This window comes from Eleutherodactylus coqui, chromosome 2 (genome assembly GCF_035609145.1).
Source record: "Eleutherodactylus coqui strain aEleCoq1 chromosome 2, aEleCoq1.hap1, whole genome shotgun sequence".
Taxonomy (NCBI): domain Eukaryota; kingdom Metazoa; phylum Chordata; class Amphibia; order Anura; family Eleutherodactylidae; genus Eleutherodactylus; species Eleutherodactylus coqui.
Window position 1 is genome coordinate 312,052,287 of NC_089838.1, and position 24,922 is coordinate 312,077,208.

General features: G+C 49.3%; 2 protein-coding genes across 2 annotated transcripts in view; one reads left to right on the forward strand and one right to left on the reverse strand.

The window, feature by feature from the left end:
- The first annotated feature begins 5,231 nt into the window (after positions 1–5,231).
- MRPL4 (mitochondrial ribosomal protein L4) lies at positions 5,232–13,346 on the forward strand. Its single transcript, XM_066593567.1, has 9 exons — positions 5,232–5,386; positions 6,280–6,352; positions 8,460–8,628; positions 8,904–8,955; positions 9,651–9,768; positions 9,925–10,031; positions 10,481–10,590; positions 12,374–12,447; positions 13,146–13,346. The coding sequence occupies exons 1-9, from the start codon at positions 5,336–5,338 to the stop codon at positions 13,289–13,291; spliced, it is 900 nt and encodes a 299-aa protein (XP_066449664.1). The 5' UTR covers positions 5,232–5,335; the 3' UTR covers positions 13,292–13,346.
- A 4,691-nt stretch (positions 13,347–18,037) lies between these two features.
- The window catches only part of LOC136610869 (vascular cell adhesion protein 1-like), a 31,832-nt gene continuing 24,947 nt past the window's right edge, over positions 18,038–24,922 (reverse strand). Inside the window, exons 4-5 of the mRNA XM_066590068.1 lie at positions 22,645–22,920; positions 18,038–19,815 (exon numbers count right to left, since the gene is read on the reverse strand). Of these exons, the coding sequence (XP_066446165.1) occupies positions 19,700–19,815; positions 22,645–22,920 (392 nt within the window). The 3' untranslated portion in view covers positions 18,038–19,699. The remainder of the gene's footprint in view (positions 19,816–22,644; positions 22,921–24,922) is intronic.

A 24,922-nucleotide genomic window follows, 5' to 3' on the forward strand; every position in this document is an offset into this window, starting at 1 on the left:
CTCTTGTTACCGTCGCAGTTCTGGGAATAAACAGATCATGGGAGAGATCCTTGTATTGTCCCCTCATGTACTTATACATGGTTATTTGGTCGCCCCTTAGCCGTCCATTTTCCAGGGTAAATAATCCCAATTTTGATGCCTCTCTGGGTATTCCAGTCCTCTCATTCCATGTATTAGTTTAGTTGCCCTTCTTTGAACCCCCTCCAGCACTGCAGCATCTTTCCTGAGCACCGGTGACTAGAACTGTACACAATATTCCATGTGGGGCCTAACAAGTGCCTGAGGGCTTCGTCACACGGGCGCATCGGCACCCGTACATGGGCGCCGATGCGCCTGTGTGACTGAGCACTTACTGCAGGAAGAAGACGGCCGTACTTCAAGATGGACAACTCCCCGCAGCGCTGAAGAAAGAACACATGACCGGCAATGAAGCCGGTCACATGTTCTTTCTTCCGCTGCTGCAGAGAGACTTCCGTCCTGAAGTTCGGCCGTCCTCTACCTGCAGTAACACGGGTGCCGATGCTCCCGTGTGACTGAGCCCTTATATAGTGGGAGGATAATGTTCTCGTTCCTCGCCCCTATACATCTTTTAATGCATCCCAAGACTTTATTTGCCTTTGCAGCAGCTGACTGGCATTGGTTACTCCAGTTTAGTCTATAATCCACTAATACCCCCAGGTCCTTTTCCATATCACTTTTCCCTAGCTGTACCCCATTTAGTGTATGTTGGTGACATCCGTTTCTCCTGCCCATGTGCAGAACCTTACATTTGTCAACATTGAACTTCATTTGCCATTTTCCTGCCCAAGCCCCCAGCTTATCCAGGTCCGTTTGTAGCCGTACATCGTCCTCCGTTGCATTAATTATATTGTATAATTTTGTGTCATCTGCAAATATTGATATTTTGCTGTGCAGCCCCTCTATCAGGTCGTTGATAAATATAATGAGCAGCATGGGGCCCAATACTGAACCCTGTGGCCCCCCACTAGCAGTTCACAATTCAAAATCCCAGAAGAGACCTTCTGCTTCAGTGACGACGGCTGCTCCCCGACACATGGATAAAGGATACATCAGCAGCGCACAATTGTTTCCCTTCAGGACTGCACTCAATTTTTGTTTTTTTCCGGTTCCTGACGTTGCGGTGCGATTACATCTCCGTATTAAAGCCATTGTTACGGTTTTCATGCAGACATATTTTATCTAATATATCTCTAGTTCCGAGAATCCCCAAGAAGACGTGATAAGAGGACTTGAGGTCGGTGGTTGGTGATAGTGATCAGGTGTCACCTAAAGCCTCACAAGAAAGACTAAAGAGAGATCTCCGCTCACCGTCCCTGAGTATAAGGCAGCTCTCCATCCAAAATCCCTGGAGTGCAGGAAAGGGAAACCCTGCGTTGTTAGTGAGCATCGCTACTATACAAGTGAATAAAGGATAAATCCTTCCTGGTCAAGGAATGTTGGCAAGTATATAATAGTCCGTATAGAAAGGGATCATCTTCATGGGGAAGCGGGTGCGTCTGGAGGAAACTCACATACAGTAAATGTAGGACTAGTTGGTGGGTTAGATTTGAGCCTATGGTCCAATTTTGATAGTCATCCATTACCACCATGACAATATAGATGAATGTAGTAATACAGTACTAGAGATGGACACTAGAGGGCTTTGCGGATGTCCGTATGGCAAAGAAAGGGTGCCTTTCCTTAGTAATTAGGAGGCACCTATGAGACTTTTGTAAAAGTTGGCTTCTGAGCTCCTGGCACCCAGACTGTGTGGACGAAACCCCCTCTGTACTGCAGTGAATATTGCTACTGGACTTTGGTGACGCTGATGTGATGGCATTAGGCCTATCAGAGAGGGACAAATATAATGTATAGTTAGAGGCCAGACGGCCAGGTGTTGATTTATGTACTGGTTTAATGTAAAGGTTGAAGGACTAGGAACCACTTCTGTGATGGAATAAAACTGTCCGGTGCCAGATATAAAGAATTTGTCAAGTGAGTTCTTAAGAGTTTTGCTACCATTTGGTGAGGAAAGATGGTAGTCCCAAGTTGTGACTAATACCCTAATGTAACAGTACGTTATAACCCCAGCCAAAAATGAACTATACAGCTTGGGGTAACACCACTGTTCCTTAAAACCACCATTTATAAGATCCTATCCCTCTGCTGTGCCATCCAGTGGCTGTTACAGGTTACTACTTCATATGGACACAACATGTCTAGCTGACCCAGTTGAAGGGGGGTCTGTGGTGGGGGACAGAATTCCAAAGGCTGCATCAGGTTAAAGCTGGATCTTCAGTTCTCCCTGGAGTTACACTTTAGTTTGTCCTTACTCCACCAGTGAACAAAGTGAATTTTTTACATAACTTCTTTACAGCTTGGAAGCATTGAAAGCAACAGAGTCCAAGAAAGCAAGAAGAAACTCTTACACCTATGTGGTTATAACGACCTCTAGTGGTCATATGAAATTTACGTTCCGCTAAAGTAAATACAGTCTGTCAAAATAAAAATCCTGCCCCCAGAAAAAGTTGTCGCTTTTGCAGTAAAACTCGTCCTGCACTTCCATCTCAGGCAGATTTGTAAATGATTAGCGTTGTGGGGTGATTAGATGAACTGTCTTGCCACCAGGGGCCCTAGAAGTGGTTCCCCCTTGGGCTATAAAAGTCTCTCGGAGGCTCCTTGTGTGTAGTGACCTTTTCTTCCGCTTGTATATAGCTTGTTGACCACTAGACGCCTCTACGACGCAGAGAAGAGATTTCACCCCGTTACCAGAATCTGAGAGGGGCGCATTATTGGGATGTGAGAAGTTGGATGGTTGTATCGATGAATTGTCCCCCACGGGCCGTTCTGACCAGACACTGGGGGACACTGTTGGGTCCAGTAAATGTGTGAGGGCACACAAGGTGACTGGGCTCAGGACCCCCCCTACAGACCATCAATAGAGAGGAGCGTCTGTCCAGATTGTTAGGAGGTGTTGGGACCAGTGGATGTGTGTGGGCACACAAGGTGACCGAGCTCAGGACACCCCCTACAGACCACCAGTAGAGAGGAGCGTCTGACCAGACTGTTAGGAGGTGTTGGGACCAGTGGATGTGTGAGGGCATACAAGGTGACCGAGCTCAGGACCCCCCGACAGACCACCAGTAGAGAGGAGCGTCTGACCAGACTGTTAGGAGGTGTTGGCACCAGTGGATGTGTGAGGGCATACAAGGTGACCGAGCTCAGGACCCCCCGACAGACCACCAGTAGAGAGGAGCGTCTGACCAGACTGTTAGGAGGTGTTGGCACCAGTGGATGTGTGAGGGCACACAAGGTGACCAGGCTTAGGACCCCCCAACAGACCACCAGTAGAGAGGATTATCTAATAGACTCTTAGGGGGTGTTAGGACCAGTGGATATGTGAGGGCACACAAGGTGACCGGGCTCAGGACACCCCCGACAGACCACCAGTAGAGAGGATTATCTAATAGACTCTTAGGGGGTGTTAGGACCAGTGGATATGTGAGGGCACACAAGGTGACAGGGCTCAGGATGCCCCCTACAGACCACCAGTAGAGAGTAGCGTCTGACCAGACTGTTAGGACCAGTGGATGTGTGAGGGCACGTAAGGTGACCGAGCTCAGGACGCCCCCTACAGACCACCAGTAGAGAGGGGCGTCAGACCAGACTGTTAGGAAGTGTTGGAACCAGTGGATGTGTGAGGGCACACAAGGTGACTGGGCTCAGGACCCCCCCGACAGACCACCAGTAGAGAGGAGCATCTGACCAGACTGTTAGGAGGTGTTGGGACCAGTGGATGTGTGAGGGCACACAAGGTGACTGGGCTCAGGACCCCCCGACAGACCACCAGTAGAGAGGAGCATCTGACCAGACTGTTAGGAGGTGTTGGGACCAGTGGATGTGTGAGGGCACACAAGGTGACCGGGCTCAGGATGCCCCCCACAGACCAACAAGTAGAGAAGAGCGTTTGATAAGCACCAGTAGCTGCAACTGTTTCATTGTCCACCATCCAGAGACAAGGTGCGCCATTGTTACACACCTGTGTCTGTCAGAGCCATTTCCAGGAGGTTGGCTGACAGACATTTGGTCTCACGGACCCCATTACATGTACGGCCTATGACCCCCACTGTCGCCTCCATTTGTAGTGGTTGATGTGAGGGGAACCGGGCTGTCTTCAGTGATTAATCCCGGTTTTGTTTGGGCACTGACTACGGTTGTGTTCGTGTCTGGAGACCTCAGGGTGAGCACCTCAATGCTGCCTTTGCTGTGGAGCGGCACACTGCCCCCTGCTGGTGTGATGGTCTGGGGGCCATCATATACAAGTCTGTCTCCCACAGAACGCTTCAATTCGCTTCCATTCTGTTAGGCTTCCTACCTATGGATGGGAAAATAGCGCAGTCTGCGGCGTTACTTGTCCGTTAAAAATGGAAACCTGACAGAATGACGGTAAATGGAGGACTTCTGGGGTTTTCTTTTAAATGAATAGGAAAACGGATCCATTTTTAAAAATTTTCTTAGTTTTTTCTTTTCCAAAGACGGAGCAGAGAGACGGAAACCCTGAATGCCCCCAACGCCGGTGTGAAGCGGTCTTCATCCTGCGTGTTGTTCAGCCTGTTTGGTTCCGTGCCGTAACATTACATAACATTAAATATCGCGCCCTTCTAGGGAACGGACTGTCGATCACCTGTTGGTAAGGGTTTGATTCTGCTGCACAAACTGTCTCCACCGGTCACCGCTGCGCCATTCCACACATCGGCCGCACGGTACAGGAGTACTGCTGCCGGGTCCCTATGGCAGTCACTGGCAGCTCTGTGGCGAGTACTATGGGCACTATTGTTGGCGCTCGTAGAGGTTTGGCCACTCTGTGGTTCACTTTGAGGCATAGCGGCTGGCACTAAGGCGCGGAATTGGGTAATTTTTGGCAGTTGGCCTCAAATAAACAGATACTGATTGATAGATGATAGCTATGAGAGAGATATGGTAATTTCAAGGGGCCGTCCATAGAGGATATGCCAAGCTATAAAGTACCCTCTAACAATGCTGCAGGACCCACTACTACATGATGTGGGTATTTACAAGCCCCTCCACTGAACTCCCAGATTTCTCCGTCATTTCTGATGTAACAATTCCCCTGTATTACAAGAGCGCCCATCGGGGACACGCCGTCCACACTTCTTTTGTCAGGCGCATGCGCAAGAGTGTGTTGACGTAATGCTGTGGGCAACGTCGTACTGGCAGTAGCGGCTTCAGTGATGCGTCCTGTGCGCCGGAGGTCGCTTGTCATGCCGCGCAGTGACCTTCTGTTTCCATGTGTGATTAGCGGAGCCCCAGGAAAATGCTGAAGGGTCTGTTGCTGGCCTGTGGAAGGAGGGCGATCGGGATACGGGTGAGTTATAGTGCACTTACCTCTGTAATATAACCTCTTATAATGGTATCGCCCAGTACTATGCAATGGTACAGTCTTGTAGTGTAGAATCTGCACAAGCTGCTGGGAAACTACAACTCCCAGCATGCTCCAAGGGCCTGTAGCTGTTAGGGCATGCTGGGAGTTGTAGTTTCCCAGTAGCTCGGAGTCCCAAGTGATGACAATGGCTGCAGTTTGGGTATTTGTGCTTCGGGTGTATTCACAGGGCTGATATTACATTGTTAGTCAAGTTACAGGAGCCATGTTGAGAAGCTCTGGAGTGAACATGTAGTCACCGCGGCGACATAGTGTGCATAGCTCCGCCTCCTGCACGACACGTCCTATCAGCACCGACTTTAGCGCATTGCCGTACGTTTCCTATTGTATTGTTGTATAATAGTTGTTTTCGCCCTAAGTAGTAGACCATATTGGCCTGAATGGCATCACGCGTTGGATTATAGGAAAATAAGCCAGGCACCTTCAAGCGATACATGGCCATGCGGTTACCATGTCTAACAGTGCCGTACAGGCCAGAAAAAGCAGTGGCCAGACTTGTTATTGCAGGCCTTGAAATGAATGGAAATTTTGCCTGCAATACCATGTTTGGCCACTGCAGTGGGAACGGAGCTGTCTGCTTCCTTCAGAAATCAGTTTAGTCCATGAGTGCACTGGCCCAGAGAATAGCCTACCTATTGGGGGGGGGGTCCCAGATAGGTCTACTATTGATGATGTATCTGGAGGCTGGACCGTCAGTAGTCTACAACTGGACAAAAATATATATTTTTAAAAAAACAAGTAAAGCTGATTTATTCTGTGTCGCTTTTTCCGTCCTGCCTGTCAGATTATATTAATGTTTGGAAACTTTCTCTCTGCAGCTTCTCTCCTCTGAACCGGCCGTCCCTCCCAACCTCATCCTGCCTTCCGGATTAAAAGATGGGCCTATCAAATGTACGTGAGATCGTGTAGAGGGCGGCGTGCCTGTCCGCACTATATACCAGGGGGACCGTGAGATCGTGTAGAGGGCGGCGTGCCTCTCCGCACTATATACCAGGGGGGCCGTCAGATCGTGTAGAGGGCGGCGTGCCTGTCCGCACTATATACCAGGGGGACCGTGAGATCGTGTAGAGGGCGGCGTGCCTGTCCGCACTATATACCAGAGGGGCCGTCAGATCGTGTAGAGGGCGGCGTGCCTGTCCGCACTATATACCAGGGGGACCGTGAGATCGTGTAGAGGGCGGCGTGCCTGTCCGCACTATATACCAGGGGGGACCGTGAGATCGTGTAGAGGGCGGCGTGCCTGTCGGCACTATATACCAGGGGGACCGTGAGATCGTGTAGAGGGCAGCGCGCCTGTCCGCACTATATACCAGGGGGACCGTGAGATCGTGTAGAGGGCGGCGTGCCTGTCCGCACTATATACCAGGGGGACCGTGAGATCGTGTAGAGGGCGGCGCGCCTGTCCGCACTATATACCAGGGGGACCGTGAGATCGTGTAGAGGGCAGCGCGCCTGTCCGCACTATATACCAGGGGGACCGTGAGATCGTGTAGAGGGCGGCGTGCCTGTCGGCACTATATACCAGGGGGACCGTGAGATCGTGTAGAGGGCAGCGCGCCTGTCCGCACTATATACCAGGGGGACCGTGAGATCGTGTAGAGGGCAGCGCGCCTGTCCGCACTATATACCAGGGGGACCGTGAGATCGTGTAGAGGGCGGCGTGCCTGTCGGCACTATATACCAGGGGGACCGTGAGATCGTGTAGAGGGCAGCGCGCCTGTCCGCACTATATACCAGGGGGACCGTGAGATCGTGTAGAGGGCGGCGTGCCTGTCCGCACTATATACCAGGGGGACCGTGAGATCGTGTAGAGGGCGGCGCGCCTGTCCGCACTATATACCAGGGGGACCGTGAGATCGTGTAGAGGGCAGCGCGCCTGTCCGCACTATATACCAGGGGGACCGTGAGATCGTGTAGAGGGCGGCGTGCCTGTCGGCACTATATACCAGGGGGACCGTGAGATCGTGTAGAGGGCAGCGCGCCTGTCCGCACTATATACCAGGGGGACCGTGAGATCGTGTAGAGGGCGGCGTGCCTGTCGGCACTATATACCAGGGGGACCGTGAGATCGTGTAGAGGGCAGCGCGCCTGTCCGCACTATATACCAGGGGGACCGTGAGATCGTGTAGAGGGCGGCGTGCCTGTCGGCACTATATACCAGGGGGACCGTGAGATCGTGTAGAGGGCGGCGCGCCTGTCTGCACTATATACCAGGGGGACCGTGAGCTCGTGTAGAGGGCGGCGTGCCTGTCCGCACTATATACCAGGGGGACCGTGAGATCGTGTAGAGGGCGGCGCGCCTGTCCGCACTATATACCAGGGGGACCGTGAGATCGTGTAGAGGGCGGCGTGCCTGTCCGCACTATATACCAGGGGGACCGTGACATCGTGTAGAGGGCGGCGCGCCTGTCCGCAGTATATACATAAAATGTAAAAAAAATATAAACACCCGAATCGCAATTTTTTTCCCCACATATTCTGGATTTCTTTACATTGTTGAACTTTTTCCCCGTTGTTTTTTTCTGTCCCCCAATGGAGCTCGTTTGGCTGTTGTCCCACGCTGCTGCACTACTTATGTGGTAGAGTGCAGAATGCTTTTGACAGCTGCCATAGCAGACCATGCCAGAGGGGTCCTGATGGGAGAACAGAGGAGCCCCCTTCCCTGTTGGCTGCTTACTGACCTTGGGGGTTGTTGACCCTGCATGTAAGGGGTTAAGCAGCCGGGACGTCCATGCCAGCCTTAGACTAAGCAGTCATGTTTTTACGGCGACCTAACCTAAGGTCCCTTAGTGACTGCCATAAAAATCTGTATGGCTGGTCATGGAGGGGTTAATCCGGCATCAGTGCGACCTGTTGAGTGACGGATTTCCAGTCTTTCCAGACTATCGGACGTTCTACATTATTGAATGGTTGTTTAAAAATACATACATCTCCTTTTGTAAGGGCAGAGGGCCAGTAAGTTATTCCGATCTTTCATTCTTTTTTCTCGCTCTTCCAGTCCAGCGCCCCCCGGTGGACCTCTCTCGGCCGGTGATGCGCACATGTACGATCCCGGTGCCCCCTCACCTATCTGCCAAGACAGTCTGGTTGGAAACCCTGAATGAAGAGGATGATGAACCAACGAGCCTGGTCCAGCTGCACCCTGATGTGTTTGACGTCCCCCCCAGGTGAGGGCTATAACCTGTATATCACATAACTGTATACTGCGTGTCTGATATGGATCCATGTGCAGTGAGCTCCCCCTAGTGGTCACTGCATTGTCTGGGGATGACTGCAGGGTCTTCAGCTTTGCAGAGGGGACCATCCACAATGGCAGCTTAGTTCCTGGTGACCTTAGCATCATTTCCGTGTCCTCGAGGTCGCCGCACATCTCCGTGATGTTGGCGAGGAGGGCGGCTCTTCTGTAGGGTGACGGCAATTTGTGTTCTGTCTTTACATTCAGGATTGATGTCCTTCACCAAGTTGTAACCTGGCAGCGAAACTTCAGAAGAATTGTAAGTATCCCGTTAACTCCTTCAACCCTGGGCTGCCCAGCATACACCGTTACCCTGACATACCTCGCATGCTTCCTCACCCTCCCTGTACACAGTGCTACTACATGCCTTCCCTCCCCATATACAGTATGGCCACGTGTGCCCATTTCTTATATACTGTGTGCCTTCTGCCCCCTTCCCATATACCGTGTGACTACATGCCCCCTCCCCACCTTCTCATATACCATGTGGCCCGTGCCTCCTCCTTCCTCCCACTTCCCATATAAGGTACAGCCATGGTGCCCCCTTTCCCCCACAGTATACTGCCACGTGCTTCCTCTATGCTCTGCCAATCCGGTCACATGCCCCCTTCCCATATACCGTGTGACTACATGCCCCCTCCACAGCTTCTCGTATACCATGTGGCCACATGCCGCCTCCTCCTTCGTCCCACTTCCCATATAAGATACATCTATGGTGCCCCCTTTTTACCCCACAGTATACTGCCACGTGTTTCCTGTATACTCTGCCAGTCCAGCTACATGCCGCCTTGTACAATTCTCTCCTCTCCCTGACATGAGCGGGGGGGCCTGGCTGAATTTAAGGATCTTCTCTAAACATACTTCTTAGAGCTCCCCAGGTGAGGGCGCTGCCCTCGGGGCGCAGGGTGGCATCACTACATGGTACGGGCTCATATCCCGCATGGCTTCTTTCAGAGCTACGCCAAGGCGAAGACACGAGCGGAGGTGAGAGGAGGAGGGAGGAAGCCCTGGGTGCAGAAGGGAACGGGGCGAGCCCGACAGTCAAGCATCAGGTCGCCTCTCTGGAAAGGAGGTCAGTCGTCCCTGTTACAGGCTCCTCTGCTTTTTGTCTCAGCATGTTCAGGATCTCTGCTTGCTGTCGGTGAAGGAGATCGGTCTTATGTGTTTTATATATACCTGCTCGTTTATCGCATCTGTTCTTTTCAGCCATGTTGTGCTTGCTTTATAGGTGGAGTAGCTCACGGGCCCCGGGGCCCGACAAGCTATTATTACATGTTACCCATGAAGCTCCGGGCTCTGGGCTTGAAGACTGCATTGACCACAAAGCTTGCTCAGGTGCAGTATATATGTATACCCCCCACACTAGATGCGTATACAGAAGTCTGAGGCTTGTCGTTTGCGGGACGAGTTGGCTCGATAGCCAATCTGCAATGCCAGCCCTGGGATCTTAATTGCAGGACCCCCTAAACATTGATCGGGGCATTTAAAGGGTTAACAGCTGCGATCTGTAACGCTGTTTATCGGAGCTGTTGTGGATGGGTGCTGGCTGTAAGAAATGGCCGACACCTGCATTGTATGGAGCGGGCCGAAACTGCAGGCGTGAATATATGTCCTGTAGCTTTAAGGGATTACGTTCCAATGAATATATTCTAGTATAAAGCATGGATCCCTGTTAGGCATACGCCCAGTGCTGCGGCGGTCTGCCCTGTCGTCATGTGATATGTACCATTATTACGTATGCTGCTCCTTGAGCTCTACTCATTAATTCCCCTTTCATCCCACAGAACGATCTTCACATAATTGACTCCATTGAGATTTCTTCCTCGGACCCTCAGTACCTCGCAGATGTCATTAAACGGCGATATTGGGGGGAGTCCGTGCTCATCGTCGATGTGTAAGTAGATGTCTGTCCTGTGAACACGTCCTCGGGTCAGCGGGGTGACCCCAGAGCTTTGCAGCCGCGGCCCCGCTGACGGGATTGCTTCACTCTCTTCCATTCGCCCATATGGGTTATTTTACATTTGGCTCCCGGTGCCAAATGTGTCGGGTGGGCTGCCTGCACCACTCAGTATTGCCCGATGACTCGGTAGTGAGTGGTGGGGACCGCCCACTGGACCCATTCACAGCGCCCGCAGCGGAACCTAAAGGAACGGAAGTGACGATGGTGTCAACAGGGTTCATCACTATGCAGCTGACCCCACCGACATGACATTGTAAAAGGCCTCCTCCTTAGGGGTTGTACCACAACTGACTAATCGGCTATCGGCGTCCAAAATTTGATCGGTGGGGGACTCGCCGCTCAGACCCCAATGATCCTGGCCCCTTCTTCTCTTCGCTGCAGGGCAGGTTGCACGGAGCAGCTGTCTCCTGCTGTCTCATTGAAAATGAATGTAAAGGCACCGTACATGTGTGACCGACGCTCCATTCATTCCCTCTGCATTTTGGGGGGTGCAGTGAAGAGAAGAGGGGTACATGGGACCCCTGTTTTTGGGATCGGTGGGGGTCCACACAGTCTCAGATATTTATCACCTCTCCTGTGGAGAAGTGGTAAGTGTATTTTGGCACAACCCCCTTATAGTCGCTGGGTCACTCTTCTGATGGATCACTCCCAATCTCCAGCACAGACTCTGCTTACAGCCACCACAATAGCAGGAGGTCACCGTATACTGTGTACACCCTGAACTCCATAATAATACAGTACGGGACAGTCTCCCCCTAGTGGTGGCTGCAAGTAGCTCATAATGGTTCGAAAAAAACATTTAAATGTACTACGAATAATGTAGCTTTTTTTTTTCAACTAAATAGTCAGCATCTCCGCCCTCCTTCCCATTTAACTTTTAATCAATCAAAAATATTTTTTAACCATCATAAAGACCCAACACCAATATTGTTGCTAAAACTCACATTCTTGATTGATTAAATGGGTTGTGCCAAAGTTAACACTTATCCTCTAGGGAAAGGTGATAAAGGTCTGATGAATGGGAGTCTCAGTGAGATCTGATTAGGGAGTCCCCAGTGATTCCAACAACAGGGTTCCTATTTCCTCCTCAGGGTGGGCTCAGTGTTTCTCCCCACCCCACACACCCACACACCTACTTAGGAGGAAGTGATTGATTGAATGGAGCTATGGTCGCACCTGATTGATACCAGGTTTTTCTGTCAGCCCCACTGGAATGGATGGAGTGACAACAGTCCATACTTGGCAACTGCACAAAGAAGAGGGTCCAGAGTGGCAGATAAAAGTTCAGTTATACCCCCTAGATCACAGCATTTTCAGAAAACCTCCATTTGTCTTCCCCATCCCCATTCTCCTATTCGTCTACCCACTTAGCTGATTTTTGCAGGAAGCAGACAGCTCCATTCCCATTGCAGTGGCCAGGCTTGGTATTGCAGGTCAAGTTCCCATTCATTTTAATGAGAATGTGGCCTGCAGTACCAAGCTGCAAAAATCTCTGTGCACATACGCATCGGCCTGGCGAACAGTGACATCCTGCAGAAAGCCCATCAATAGTTTCCAACTGGACAACCCCTTTATAGGAATAGTAAGGAAAGCATGTTATTTCTTAGTGTTTCTCTCTCAGCCATTGGTTACATGCACATTTAGTGGTTTAACTAGTATTAAAAGGAGGGGAGGGGGTGATTAATAAAAACTATCTGACTTGATGTCTTTTTCACAGCAATGAAGACATGCCGGAGAATATTCTCAGTGCAACAGTCGACTCAAAGAAGATAAATCTAATTCCAGCCATAGGTAACAAGATTGTGTTTTAATTACGTTTTTTTTTAATTTTTTTTTATTTAACTCCCCAGCCCTGCTCACCACTTATGTAAAGTGGGCAGAAGTCAGCGGAGGAGGTCCATTAGATTTAATAAATGTGCCTCAATGTTTGTAGTAAAAGTCGCAGCAGGGCGCATGGAAATCAATTACATCTGAAGGTGCTCATTACTTTTAAAGGGGTTGTAGCAAAAAAACTTTTTTATCACCTATCAACAGGAAAGGTGATACAAGTCTGATTTTGCTGAAACCCCCACTAATCTCGAGAATATGGGTCCCTCGTCCCCTGCTGTTGTTCACAGCGGAGTCGCAGTAATGAGGACATTGAATGGAGCAGCAGTTGCACATATGTGGCGCCACTTCATTCATTTTCAGTGGGACTGCCGGCGGTAGGTGAGCGCTTGCACTAGGTTACATCCATCAACCCTGTTGAAATGAATGGAGCATTGCCCTGTATGCATGAGTGCCGCTCCATTCCATCTGATGGGTGGGTGCAGTGATGAGAAGAGGCGGGCTTGCGACATCCATTTTTGGGATCGATGGAGTCTCAGTGAGACCCCACTAGTCAGACTGTTACCAACTATCCCTTTGTAATGCTGTGAGCTACCGATTGCCTACATGCATCTTCTGAAGCTTCTCTGCCGCTGACGGCCTCTCTTCTCTCCATGAGGCAGGTATAAACGCCTACAGCATGCTGAAGCACGACACCGTCCTGCTGACTCTCGGAGCGGTGGACTTCCTAGAACAAAAGCTACTGTGGCAAGATTCCCGGTACACAGCCCTCTACCCCTTCCGTTTACCCTACAGCGACTTCCCTTAAGTAGACGCTATATTTTGTATATACTGTTACATTTCAATAAACCAAAGGAAAATCCCCTCCTTGTCCGTTTTATTATGTTCTTCTAGCCTTATTTGGCGGCACTCGCTTCTAACCTGATTGGACACAACCAGACTCTGGTCTCAGGTAACCTTGTCTGAAGATGGCTCATATACACCGCAGGCATACGTAATACAAAAGTAACGGGGCCTTGTTAGTTGGGGGGGTCATTGTACACATGTGGCACAGGGGCACCGGTCCATCTTACCTATGTTATACAGTGACTGACACATGAAACTCCCTTATTTGAAAAATGTATGACATGTGAGATGGCAAATGGACCATTATTTTCCTAGGGTCTCTTAGCAATGATCCTACCATCGCTCTCTTACCACATCTGATTAGAACCAGCGTGACATCATGGCATCAGCCTCGGCCCACATGATCCACACGCCGGCGTATCCTCAGTGTCCTTCCAACGTTGGATGATGACCTGAGCGCTTCTCAGCGGGTGTGTAGATGGATGTACATTAGAGATGAGCGAACCTACTCAGCCACGCCCCTTTTTCACCCGAGAGCCGCGATTTTCGAGTACTTCCGTACTCTGGCGAAAAGATTCGGGGGGTTGCAGCGGGGAGAGGGGGAGAGAGAGGGCCCCCCCCCGCTCCGCCACGCCTCCCCCGGCGCCCCCCGAATCTTTTCACCCGTGTACGGAAGTACTCGAAAATCGCGGTGCTCGATCGAGTAATTACTCGAAAGGAGTAGGTTCGCTCATCTCTAATGTACATGGATCAGAAAGGCAAAAAGTGCATTCATGTCTCCTGGCCAGTTTGGTTAGTGTATGAACACCAAGATTGTGGGTTCGATCCAGATTTTTAGACCTAAACGGGCTGCAGACTTTGGAAAAAGTCGGATCAGACACTGAAGAGCCTGGCCCATATAGGGACCAAACCGCAAGCCTGGCTCTAACCAAACTGAGCTAATCGGCCCGGAGATGCAACTGTGCTTTTCACTCCTTCGATGCAGGTAGGTAGACGCGCTTCAGGCAGCGCTGGTGATGCAACGGTTGTGCGTTTCACACCAGGTCAGAAGGTTGTGTCTGCAAACCACGTTGGAGTCAAGCTAACCTTTTCATGCTGGAGTGTGTGGTTGAAAAGTGCCAAAACCTCATAGAATTTCTGATGCAACGGTAGCGCGTTTTTGACTTTGGGTGCAAAGTAGCGTGCCTCACTCCAAACCAGAAGGTTCCTCATTTAAATCCTATTTGTCCCAATGCGCTAACCATATTGAGCTAACCGGCTATGAGACACGATTGTGCTGTTTGCCCCTTCGATCCATCTACACATGCATCACTGCTCCCCCTTCTACACCAAAGAAAGGATGCAAGAATTGTCAAAAGACAGCCTGCTGGCTTTTCAGACATTGAAGAACGTGGCCCGTATAGGGATCAAAGCTACAAGCTTCACCCTATAAGCACCGCACTCTAACCGGCCATGAGATGCAACTGTGCTTTTCTCTCCTATAGCATGGAGGCTCTAGTACTTTGTTGTACCGCCTCTAGCTTGGATACAAGATGTGATACGGGCAGGCATGGAGGCTCTAGTACTTTGTTGTACCGCCTCTAGCTTGGATACAAGATGTGATACATGCAGACATGGGGGCTCTGGTACCCTGTTGTACCACCTCTAGCTTGGATACAAGATGTGATATGGACGGGCATGGAGGCTCTAGTACCCTATTGTACCGCCTCTAGCTTGGATACAAGATGTGATACAGGCGGGCATGGAGGCTCTAGTACCCTGTTGTACCACCTCTAGCTTGGATACAAGATGTGATATGGGCGGGCATGGAGGCTCTAGTACCCTATTGTACCGCCTCTAGCTTGGATACAAGATGTGATACAGGCGGGCATGGAGGCTCTAGTACCCTGTTGTACCGCCTCTAGCTTGGATACAAGATGTGATACAGGCGGGCATGGAGGCTCTAGTACCCTATTGTACCGCCTCTAGCTTGTATACAACATGTGATATAGGCAGGCATGGAGGCTCTAGTACCCTGCTGTACCGCCTCTAGCTTGGATACAAGATGTGATCCAGAAGGGCATGGAGGCTCTAGTACCCTGTTGTACCGCCTCTAGCTTGGATACAAGATGTGATACGGGCGGGCATGGAGGCTCTAGTACCTTTTTGTACTGCCTCTAGCTTGGATACAAGATGTGATACGGGCGGGCACGGAGGCTCTAGTACCCTGTTGTACCGCCTCTAGCTTGGATACAAGATGATACGGGCGGGCATGGAGGCTCTAGTACCTTGTTGTACTGCCTCTAGCTTGGATACAAGATGTGATACAGGCAGGCATGGAGGCTCTAGTACACTGTTGTACTGCCTCTAGCTTGGATACAAGATGTGATACAGGCAGGCATGGAGGTTCTAGTACTCTGTTGTACCGCCTCTAGCTTGGATACAAGATGTGATACGGGTGGGCATGGAGGCTCTAGTACCCTGTTGTACCGCCTCTAGCTTGGATACAAGATGATACGGGCGGGCATAGAGGCGCTAGTACCCTGTTGTACCGCCTCTAGCTTGGATACAAGATGTGATACGGGCAGGCATGGAGGCTCTAGTACCTTGTTGTACTGCCTCTAGCTTGGATACAAGATGTGATACAGGCAGGCATGGAGGCTCTAGTACACTGTTGTACCGCCGCTAGCATGGATACAAGATCTGATACGGGTGGGCATGGAGGCTCTAGTACCCTATTGTACCGCCTCTAGCTTGGATACAAGATGTGATACGGGCGGGCATGGAGGCATACATGTTCTGTATGGTATCCTGCGGCATATTGCTCCACATTTGCTGTAACAGCCTATAGATCATGGAAGCTCATAGGCTGTCAAAGTTTGTGTCCCAGATGGTCCCATACATGTTCTATTGGTGATAAATCTGGCGATTGGGCAGGAAGTGTGACAATGTTATGGGGGCTCCTGTGACCCCCTTGTGTGTGGAACACGTGGCTGTAGGATGTCCTGACACGTGAATAATAACATATCAATAATAAACACACAAACCACGTAATTTGGATTATAAAAGGCTGCGCTATTTATTTAGAGGCTTAGCCCACTAATTAGTATTCACTACAAATACGTTAGTAACATAAAATATATCCAGACAACTGTGGCCCTTCAGACAAGTGATCATCGCTGGGTGTAAACACATGCTAACGACGAACGAGAATCGCTCATTGTTCATTATATGCATAAAAATCATCGCTGGCTCGTTCACTTATACAGCGAGTGTGAAGACCGACCGATCCTCGTGTGAACGAGCCGACGGCCCAAACTGAGAACACGCTGATTTATTCCAAAAGATTGGATTATATATTTGTGCGCATTGCATCTCACAAAACTCGCATCAGTTTCTCGGCCGTGTGAATAATCGCTTATTGGGAGGATTTCTCAAATAAAAAATTTAATAAGAATCTTGTTGGGAAGGTAAATTTTTCTATAAAAAAGCCGATAAAAGACAATAATCCCCAAACACAATACTTCTACATTGAACATTTGATTACATGGCGATTGCAGAACAGTGTGAAATATACACAGAACCTCCATAACGCGAATATTAAGGTGCTTGGTGAATGCGCCAGGAAAAAATGAGGAAAACTAATATTTTTTCCTGCATTTCCCTAAAAATATAAATTAATCACTAATTTTTTTGTAATGCAAAAATGACACCAAAACAAAGTGCGGCTACAGAAAACAAAGCTCCGTACGACGACAGCTGAAAGCCGCTAGAATGCTGAAAGACCAAAAATGTTTCTTTACATACAGGGGTTACTGGGGGTGTATTTATACGGCGATGTGAGTCGCACCTGAGATTGTCGTGCGCACTTCATGTCCCACAGCACATGGACACTTCTGTGTGCCGGCCGGCCGGCGGGACGCTCATTACATGTCCTCTTGTGAGACGCGCACAAAGATAGCACTGCAGCGACTTTTCACACTTGGACCATCAGACCATCGCTCGTACGTGAATTCCTTCCAATGAATGGGTTCTTTCCCCATGTGAGCTCCATCCATATCGCAATCAGACATAACTCGCACGGGAATATCGCCTGTGTAAATACGCCCTTAGAAAAAATGGCTGCTTTCTTCCATAAAACAAGAGCCGCACCGGTACGCAGGTTTAGGCCTCCTTCACATGACTGTACGCGTTTATACGTTCGCCCGTCCGCACCGTATAATCACATGAACGAAGATTTGCCGCGCTGGACTCTCCACCAGAATTCGCGTATTTAACGCCGTTCACACGAGCGTATGCGTAATACGTTCACCTGTAAGGATCGTAAATTCGCATTACATGAAGGGAGGGGAGCGCTAGTTGCAGGCTGATATGTCCATGCTTGCCGATTGTTCGGTTTATTTTGGCGTTCACAATACGCGGTCACCCACTTGCGTGTAATGCCCTTCCTGTGGCTTAGAATGACAATTAAATGCCTAATTAGGGCCAGCTGTACGGTAACTCCCTTCCGCGCCCTTTATTTTCAGCTTCCATTGAAGTCTATGGGAGCTTCCTGCGTATTTTGGCAAAAAGATAGGGCAAGACTTATTTTTTCATGTGGCGTATAAAATCGGCGCCCAAAAACGGTTGCATATGTCCTGTTTTATGTGGTCAAAAATAATTTGTCTGAATGTATACATTGGAATCCAATGCTTCGCATGGTCGCTCGGAGGAGAAGGCAGTTACTCGAGATGAGTGAGGCTCGCTTGAGCAACTGACCTTACTGAGCGTGCTCGGTCATCTCTACTCATAGAGTATAATCCAATACCATAATATTGCATTATATCACATTTTGACAAGCAGTCTATCAAACAATGGCCGCCCTGAGGACCTTTAGGAGGCACGAGGTTGCCAAGGCAACCCAACAGATAGATAACCAATAGTTGATCGGTAGGGGTCCTCTGTTTGAGATCCCAGCTAATCACTGGGCCAACTGTCAGTGCAGACAGTGCTGTAAGCAGATCATGCTGTCCGTATTGCAGCGGTCAGGGCTGGTATGGCAGCACACCTCCCGTGGAATTCAGTGTCATCCTGGGCCGCTGCAATGTTGCCAGCTATAGTAGCGCTGCCTGGGACATCCCCTTTAAGAAAAATCAACAACAGCAGTTAAAGATATTTGCTTCCAGGTTTATAATAAAGGTGTCAGCACACGTTCACACCCCGAGGTGATTAGGCAGAGGGGTTAAAGGGACTGGGGATACTCCCTGCAAAATATGGTAGAGGGCAGACAACCACTTATTTTACCTGTGTTTTACCAGATTGTGGCTGCTATGTAGGATCTTGTGGTAGCCATGGGGTGGGTGGGGCATGTATAAAGTGAGGAGCTGGATATACCTGAAGGGAGGTAAACTCTGCAGGGGCATGTCTCCGCTGGAAGAAGCCGTCATACCGGTCTGGGCCAGGTAAATAAGAGCACTAAGGCTTCCGGCACACTTGTCTCCGTGTGCTGTCTATGCTATTTCATGGAAAGCCCGCAGGCCCATTCTAGCATATGGGGCTATGCACACTAATGTTCTTTCACACGAACCAATGATCCATGTGAAAACTCATCCCGTTTGCTATTCTTATCCATATCATGGATGAGAATTAGGACATGTCCATGAGCAGGCAGTCTGTATATCCGACAGCACATGGACAGGTGTCCATCTGGTGTCCAATGTGAGTTGCGGCCATGCTCTTGGGCGAAACTTGGACACATGACAAGTGTGTCAGAGGCCTCAAGTGAATGTTTACAGCTCATCATCTGTTAGCCATTGGATTTAGTTGTTGCAAGGGGATGTTTTGAGACCAAAATCTTCATTGGGTCTCATAGGCCCTTTCCCATCACAGTCACCTCTACTAATGTCATAGAGCATGCTCACTGCAGTCTCCCATAGAAGTCAATAGGTCTTCTTCTGACAGCACCCTATATCATGGTCTAAAGTGAGGAGCCTACATGCATCTAGGGTTCTACAGGAACACAGTAGTGGCCTATTTTAAAAATATCTTCTCATCTGAACCGGAAGATGTACAGCTGACCTGTGGGGACGAACGATCGTACTAGCGATTCTCAGACCATGTAAAAGAAAATTAAACAAATGCTGATTGACCTGCAAGTTGATCAGAGCTCGTTACATTGAGCCAAGGATTTGGCTACCATATAAGGACCTTTAAAGGGGTCGTCCAGGGCTAGAAAAACATGTCCGCCTTCTTCCAGATACAATGCCTCCTATTCAGAGCCGAGCTACAATACCACACACAACCCTATGGACAAGAGTGGCGCTGTTTTTGGAAGAAAATAGCCATGTTTTTCTAACCCTAGACAACCCCTTTAATTGTACTCTCCATTTCTAAGGAGGTCCCATAGAAGCTGCTAATCCGAACTCCCAGGAACAGAACTCTGGTTTCTTGTCTTCCATAAGATGAAAGGAGTGATGATAAAGACAAATGCTGCAGCTGCTACGGCTCCTTCATGGCTGTGGGGCCATCCTGCAAAATACAAAATATGCTCAGATTTAAAATAATTAGGTAGAAATACAGAGTCAATAAGTCTGACCCAGCGCTGTATCTCAATACTGGTGAACTATATAAAAATAACATTAGTCTACTTGAATAGGAAGGCATGGATGGTATGGGGCATGGCTGGGGATGCCGAGCTTGAGTTTAATAGACATATATGCAGCCCTGTATTATTGTATCTTGTCACCACCAGGAAGTAGTGGTGGAGACAAGAGTGAGGGTGCTTGACAGGCCAGCGGCGCCCCCTCTTCGTGATTGGCTGCACGGCAGCCGCCCCTTCTTCGGCCACACAGGTCCTGGCACTCACCACTGTGCTCTCCTGTTGTGTTCCGATGCCATCTCCCTATGTGCTCTGACTGTTGCCGCTGCCGCCCTGCCAGCCCCGCTGCTGTCACTGTGGGCACCCATCTCCCCTTACCATTGCCCCTTAGCGGCCCCGCTGTCAGTGTCCCCAGGGCCTGTAGTGTCGCACCTGCGGTCCCCTTTACCGCCCAGGCTGTGAGTGTCCTCGCCTGCTGTAGTCTCACACCGCCTGGCCCGCTGTCGCCCGTCCAGCTCCTCATGCTGTAGGGGAGAAGTCAGCCCACAGACGCGGGGGTCACATGGTAGTGGTGCAGAGCGCTGGTTGGCCGCCTGATGCAGTGGGGGGAGAAGCCCGCGAACAGACCTGGCGGTCCATGTGAATGCTGCTGAGCGCCAGTGGGGTGCCTCATGCACTGGTGGAGAAGCCAGCGGACAGACCCGGTGGTCCGCACATGTGAGCGCTGCTGAGCGTCGGTGGGCCGCTTGATGCAGACGGTTATGGTTTCTTTTCCAGTGCCTAACTGCAAGACCTTCAAGGACCTTGTGGGATTCAGCCAATCGGGAGCTAGGGGCGTGACAGGGGGTGTTCCTCCATGCAAACCCTGTCAAACCCCTAGCTTCCGGTGGATACAATAATACCCATAGGCCCCTGGGGTCCCCGGAACATAAATTTCAATTTTGTGGCTTCTGTAAGAGAGTAAAACCCAATAGAAAAGCTGAAGAGCGGCATGTGAGAAGCAGAAATCAGCTTTCCATGTCTCTCCAAGTCACGTGGGACGTCTGCTATGTCTGAAGTAAGGAAAGTGTACTTAAAGTGGCCTCCTACTACTACGATGGGTCCTCCAGGAAGTCATCCATCGTCTGCAGGAGATTCAGGTACCGATCTGCATTGGATCGCCTTTGAGTACACTTTTGCATAGGCCATTCCTTACTTAGCAGACATAGCAGCCCACGGGGCTTAGAGTTGCGGAAAGCGGATTTCTGTTTCTCACATGCTGCTCTTTAAACTTTGCAATTGAGTTTTACTCTTAGATCTCAGTCAGACGACCGTTTTTGGAATGCATTTAGTTGCGTGAAAAAAAGCAAAACACATGTATCAAAAATTTGCAGGACTGAAGTGGCCGCCACGTTGTCAAATTCGCAATTGTGTCCGTCGTCCCCGCGTGGAGTCCCCTCATCATTGAACACTGCAACAGCGCTGTCACAATGTTCAGTGACAAGGGGACTCCCCGCGGGGATGAAGAATTCCCCCGCCACTGCTGTCCCAGCTGTAGCACAGGAGTGCGATGTTCTCCCGTTGCTTTCAATGGATCCGGCGCTTCTGCAGCCCCATTGTAAGCGATGGGATGACAACAAGTCTAAAGGGATTTTAAGAGTATGGCTTTAAAAATAAGCCCTTCCCTGAAAATCATCCTTAGCTGTAGAAAAAGAAAAAACAAAAAACTTACCTCACCTAGAAGCACTGACCGGCTCTTCGCTCCATCCCCGGCAGTGTTCCTCTGTCTTCTGGTGGCCGGGGATTGAAAATCCCCGCCTCCAGAAAGCTCTGCCGCTGATTGGCTGAGTGCAGGGACCAATCACAGGCAGCGCTCAGCTGTCATTCAATGGCTGAGAGCTGCCTGTAATTGGTCCCTGCGCTCAGCCAATTAGGGGCAGCACTTTCTGGAGGCGGGGATTTTCAATCCCCGGCCACTAGAAGAACACTGCCAAGGACGGAGTGAAGAACTGATATAGCGCTGATCAATCATGTTGACTGCATCCTGTATAAAATCCATAAAATGTCAGCACCCGGTATATATAATGACACACACAGTGGTTGTCAGATAGCTCTGCTGTGACCGCTGGGTAGACAGAGAAACCCTGAAGTGATCACTGAGGATAGAGTGGAGATCCGTAATATGATCACAAAAGAAAAGGGAGAGGGAGCCCTGGTGTGACCAGTGGAGGTAAGGCTCTGCTGTGATCAACAGGGAAAGGAATGGTTCCTGCTGTAACCACTGGGGAAAGGGACACCCAACTACTTTGGGGATGGGGAGAACATTTTAAATACTTAGTAAGAGGGGCACATTACTGTATAGGCACATGAGGGGTAATGCAGTAAGTAAGAGACACCATTTCAACTACTTGGAAGAACCATACTGGCTGAAGAACGAAAGTAGGAAAACTGCATTTTCTACTGGAGGTAAGATGGGGGACATTGCTGAAAGATTTGGAAGAGACATTGGACCCCTTTGTGACTAGTTTTAAGGGTACAACTGCATGAACTCTGTGTCATTGTCACCCCACTATCCCAGACACCATAGGGTCACAGTGGCAGCTTACCATCTGCTGCTATATCATGGCGGCAGTGAGATTAGTTGCTCTTATGAGCATAATCTGTGGTCATGGATCAGTCCTGGTATGTAACATGAAAGTCCTACCATGACAATATTTCATCTAACCGTGGCCATAACAATCCAGTTGGCCCATTGACCAGTGTCGATACCTTTGGCTTACCTCTCATTAGTGGTGTAACCTGTACACTCCGGGAAGCACTGACCCGTCCATGCTCATTCCTGGCCTCACAAGTGTAGACCCCAGTATGCGTCTGACCGGCCCTGCTCACCGATACTATTGATTTGTTCCGAGTGTAAGTCACATTAGCACCAGTAGGGACTATCCAGTGGTACTCTGGGATAGGAGACCCATCCGATATGCAGGTTATGTTAAAGGAGTCTCCTTTCCGAATATTGGATTCAGGTGTGATGGTGACAACAGGAACACCCGGTGGACCTGAGAATTATAGAAAAAAAGTTAGAGCGCCCCATTAATTACAAAGGAAATTTTGTGTTTATTTTGCTTATTTGGGGTCTTTTTTGTAATTCCTTTACTTGATTAAGTTATTTATGTTGGTATTTCTTTTCTGAGAAGTCATCTTCTAGCAAAGGGGGTGCGGAGAACAACAGCTGGTCTTAAGAGAGACTTCTATGCAATGCTTGCTGGGAAAATTAGTGCAAAAGGAAGAATACTGTCTCTTTAAAGCCACATAGAGGTAGCTACTGCTTAGTCATGATTCAAGGTTCCTTAACCCCTTAGTGGCCAGCCTATTTAGTACCTCCGGGTCCTTTTACACAGAATGACCTGTCGGGTGCAGATGCCCGAGAGGTCATCCCAGCAGTAATCGTTCCTATGAGTTTAGACAGGAACAAGCATTGGTCAGTGAAAGGAGGCAATCGCTAGGATAGTACACTGCATTACTTATGTAGTGCATTCTATTATGCTTATGTCATCAGCCTAGCAGACCCTGCGGGAGGCTGGGTCTTATAGACTGAGTTACATGGCAGACATGGAGGTCTTTGTCAGGTCTCCAGCTGCCATGGTAACCCATTGGTACATTGACGTCAGATTATGGGGTGTCGATGGGTAACAGAAAGAGCCCCCCCTTTTATTCACTTACATGCTGCAGTTGCTCTTAATTGTGACATTTAAGGGGTTAAACTGCCAGGATCTGAATTTTCTCCATTCTTAGCAGTTGGAGCAGAAGCTTGGCTGTCAGCAGCTAGCCAAACTACCATATTAAAAGCCATTTAGTGAGGTCAGTAAAAAGGCATATTGCTGTCACTAAGAGGCTAATGGGTTTGACATGGAGTTACAGGGGAGCCACCTATAGGTGGCACTAGAGAGACAGTTTCCTTCCTTCTAGAGGAGAACTAGTTTGCATTTCTTCTACCCACACATCCCATGTTACTATGCACATCACTCTGAACCAATCAGATGTCTCCCCACTTTTCCTCTTTCTCCCCTATCACAGTATGTAATCTCAGACACACAGAGAGGGAAACTGCAGCTGCATCCCCCTCCTCTACCCTCCTCACAGTCTACTACTTGTTCTGTTACTGCATATGCATTGTTTTGAGGACTGAGGAGAATTCAGATACTGCACATAGGTAAAGGCTTTAAGAAATAACTTAAAAATCTTAACCTTTTTTTCTATTTCTCACCGTTTTCCAGTCTTCTAACCTAATCAGAGGCTTAAAAAAACATATTAGCCCATCCTGACCATTACAATAGGAGTACGACTGCCATCTGCTGTTGATGGCATGGGCCCATGTGAGCACTTGAGCCTTTTACATATGCCTTATGTCACCTCTGCTTCATACATTTAAAGGGGTTATACAAAAGAAACCCCATGAATGTAGAGATCTATGAATGATAATTATGCAAAGAGGAACATAGACTAATAGGCTTGTGATTTGCAGTAATGTATTCACAGGTGTGCTGTACATAGAAGTAAAGGGCCCCATTGTAATGCTGGGTGTTACCAGTCAAAACAGGAGGGCTCATACAACTGGGAGAAATGCAAAGTCCTATATCTGGGGGCAAAAAAATGAAAAAGGTGCATACAGAATGGGAAGAGTTGGGCTAAGCAGCAGCACATGTGGAAACGACTTGGGTATACTAAAAGATCACAGACTGAACATGAGTCAACAGTGTGATGCAGCAGCAAAAAAGGCAAACACAATTCTGGGATGTATTAAGAGAAGCATGGAGTCTAGATCACATGAGGTCATTATCCCCCACTACTCCTCCTTAGTCAGACCTCATCTGGAATACTGTGTCCATTTCTGGGCACCCCAATATAAAAAAAGGCATAGACAAACTGGAGCAAGTTCAGAGAAGAGTTACCAGGATGGTGAGCGGTCTGCAAATCATGTCCTATGAGGAACGGTTAGAGGATCTGGGAATGTTTAGCTTGCAAAAAAGAAGGCTGGGAGGAGACTTAATAGCGGTCTAC

Bases quoted from the DNA above. Each gene is read 5' to 3' on its own strand.
- MRPL4 (XM_066593567.1), top strand. From the start codon at position 5,336: ATGCTGAAGGGTCTGTTGCTGGCCTGTGGAAGGAGGGCGATCGGGATA. The intron at 8,956-9,650 runs GTAAGTATCCCG...GGCTTCTTTCAG, and splicing joins AGCGAAACTTCAGAAGAATT to AGCTACGCCAAGGCGAAGAC. The intron at 9,769-9,924 runs GTCAGTCGTCCC...CTTGCTTTATAG, and splicing joins GTCGCCTCTCTGGAAAGGAG to GTGGAGTAGCTCACGGGCCC.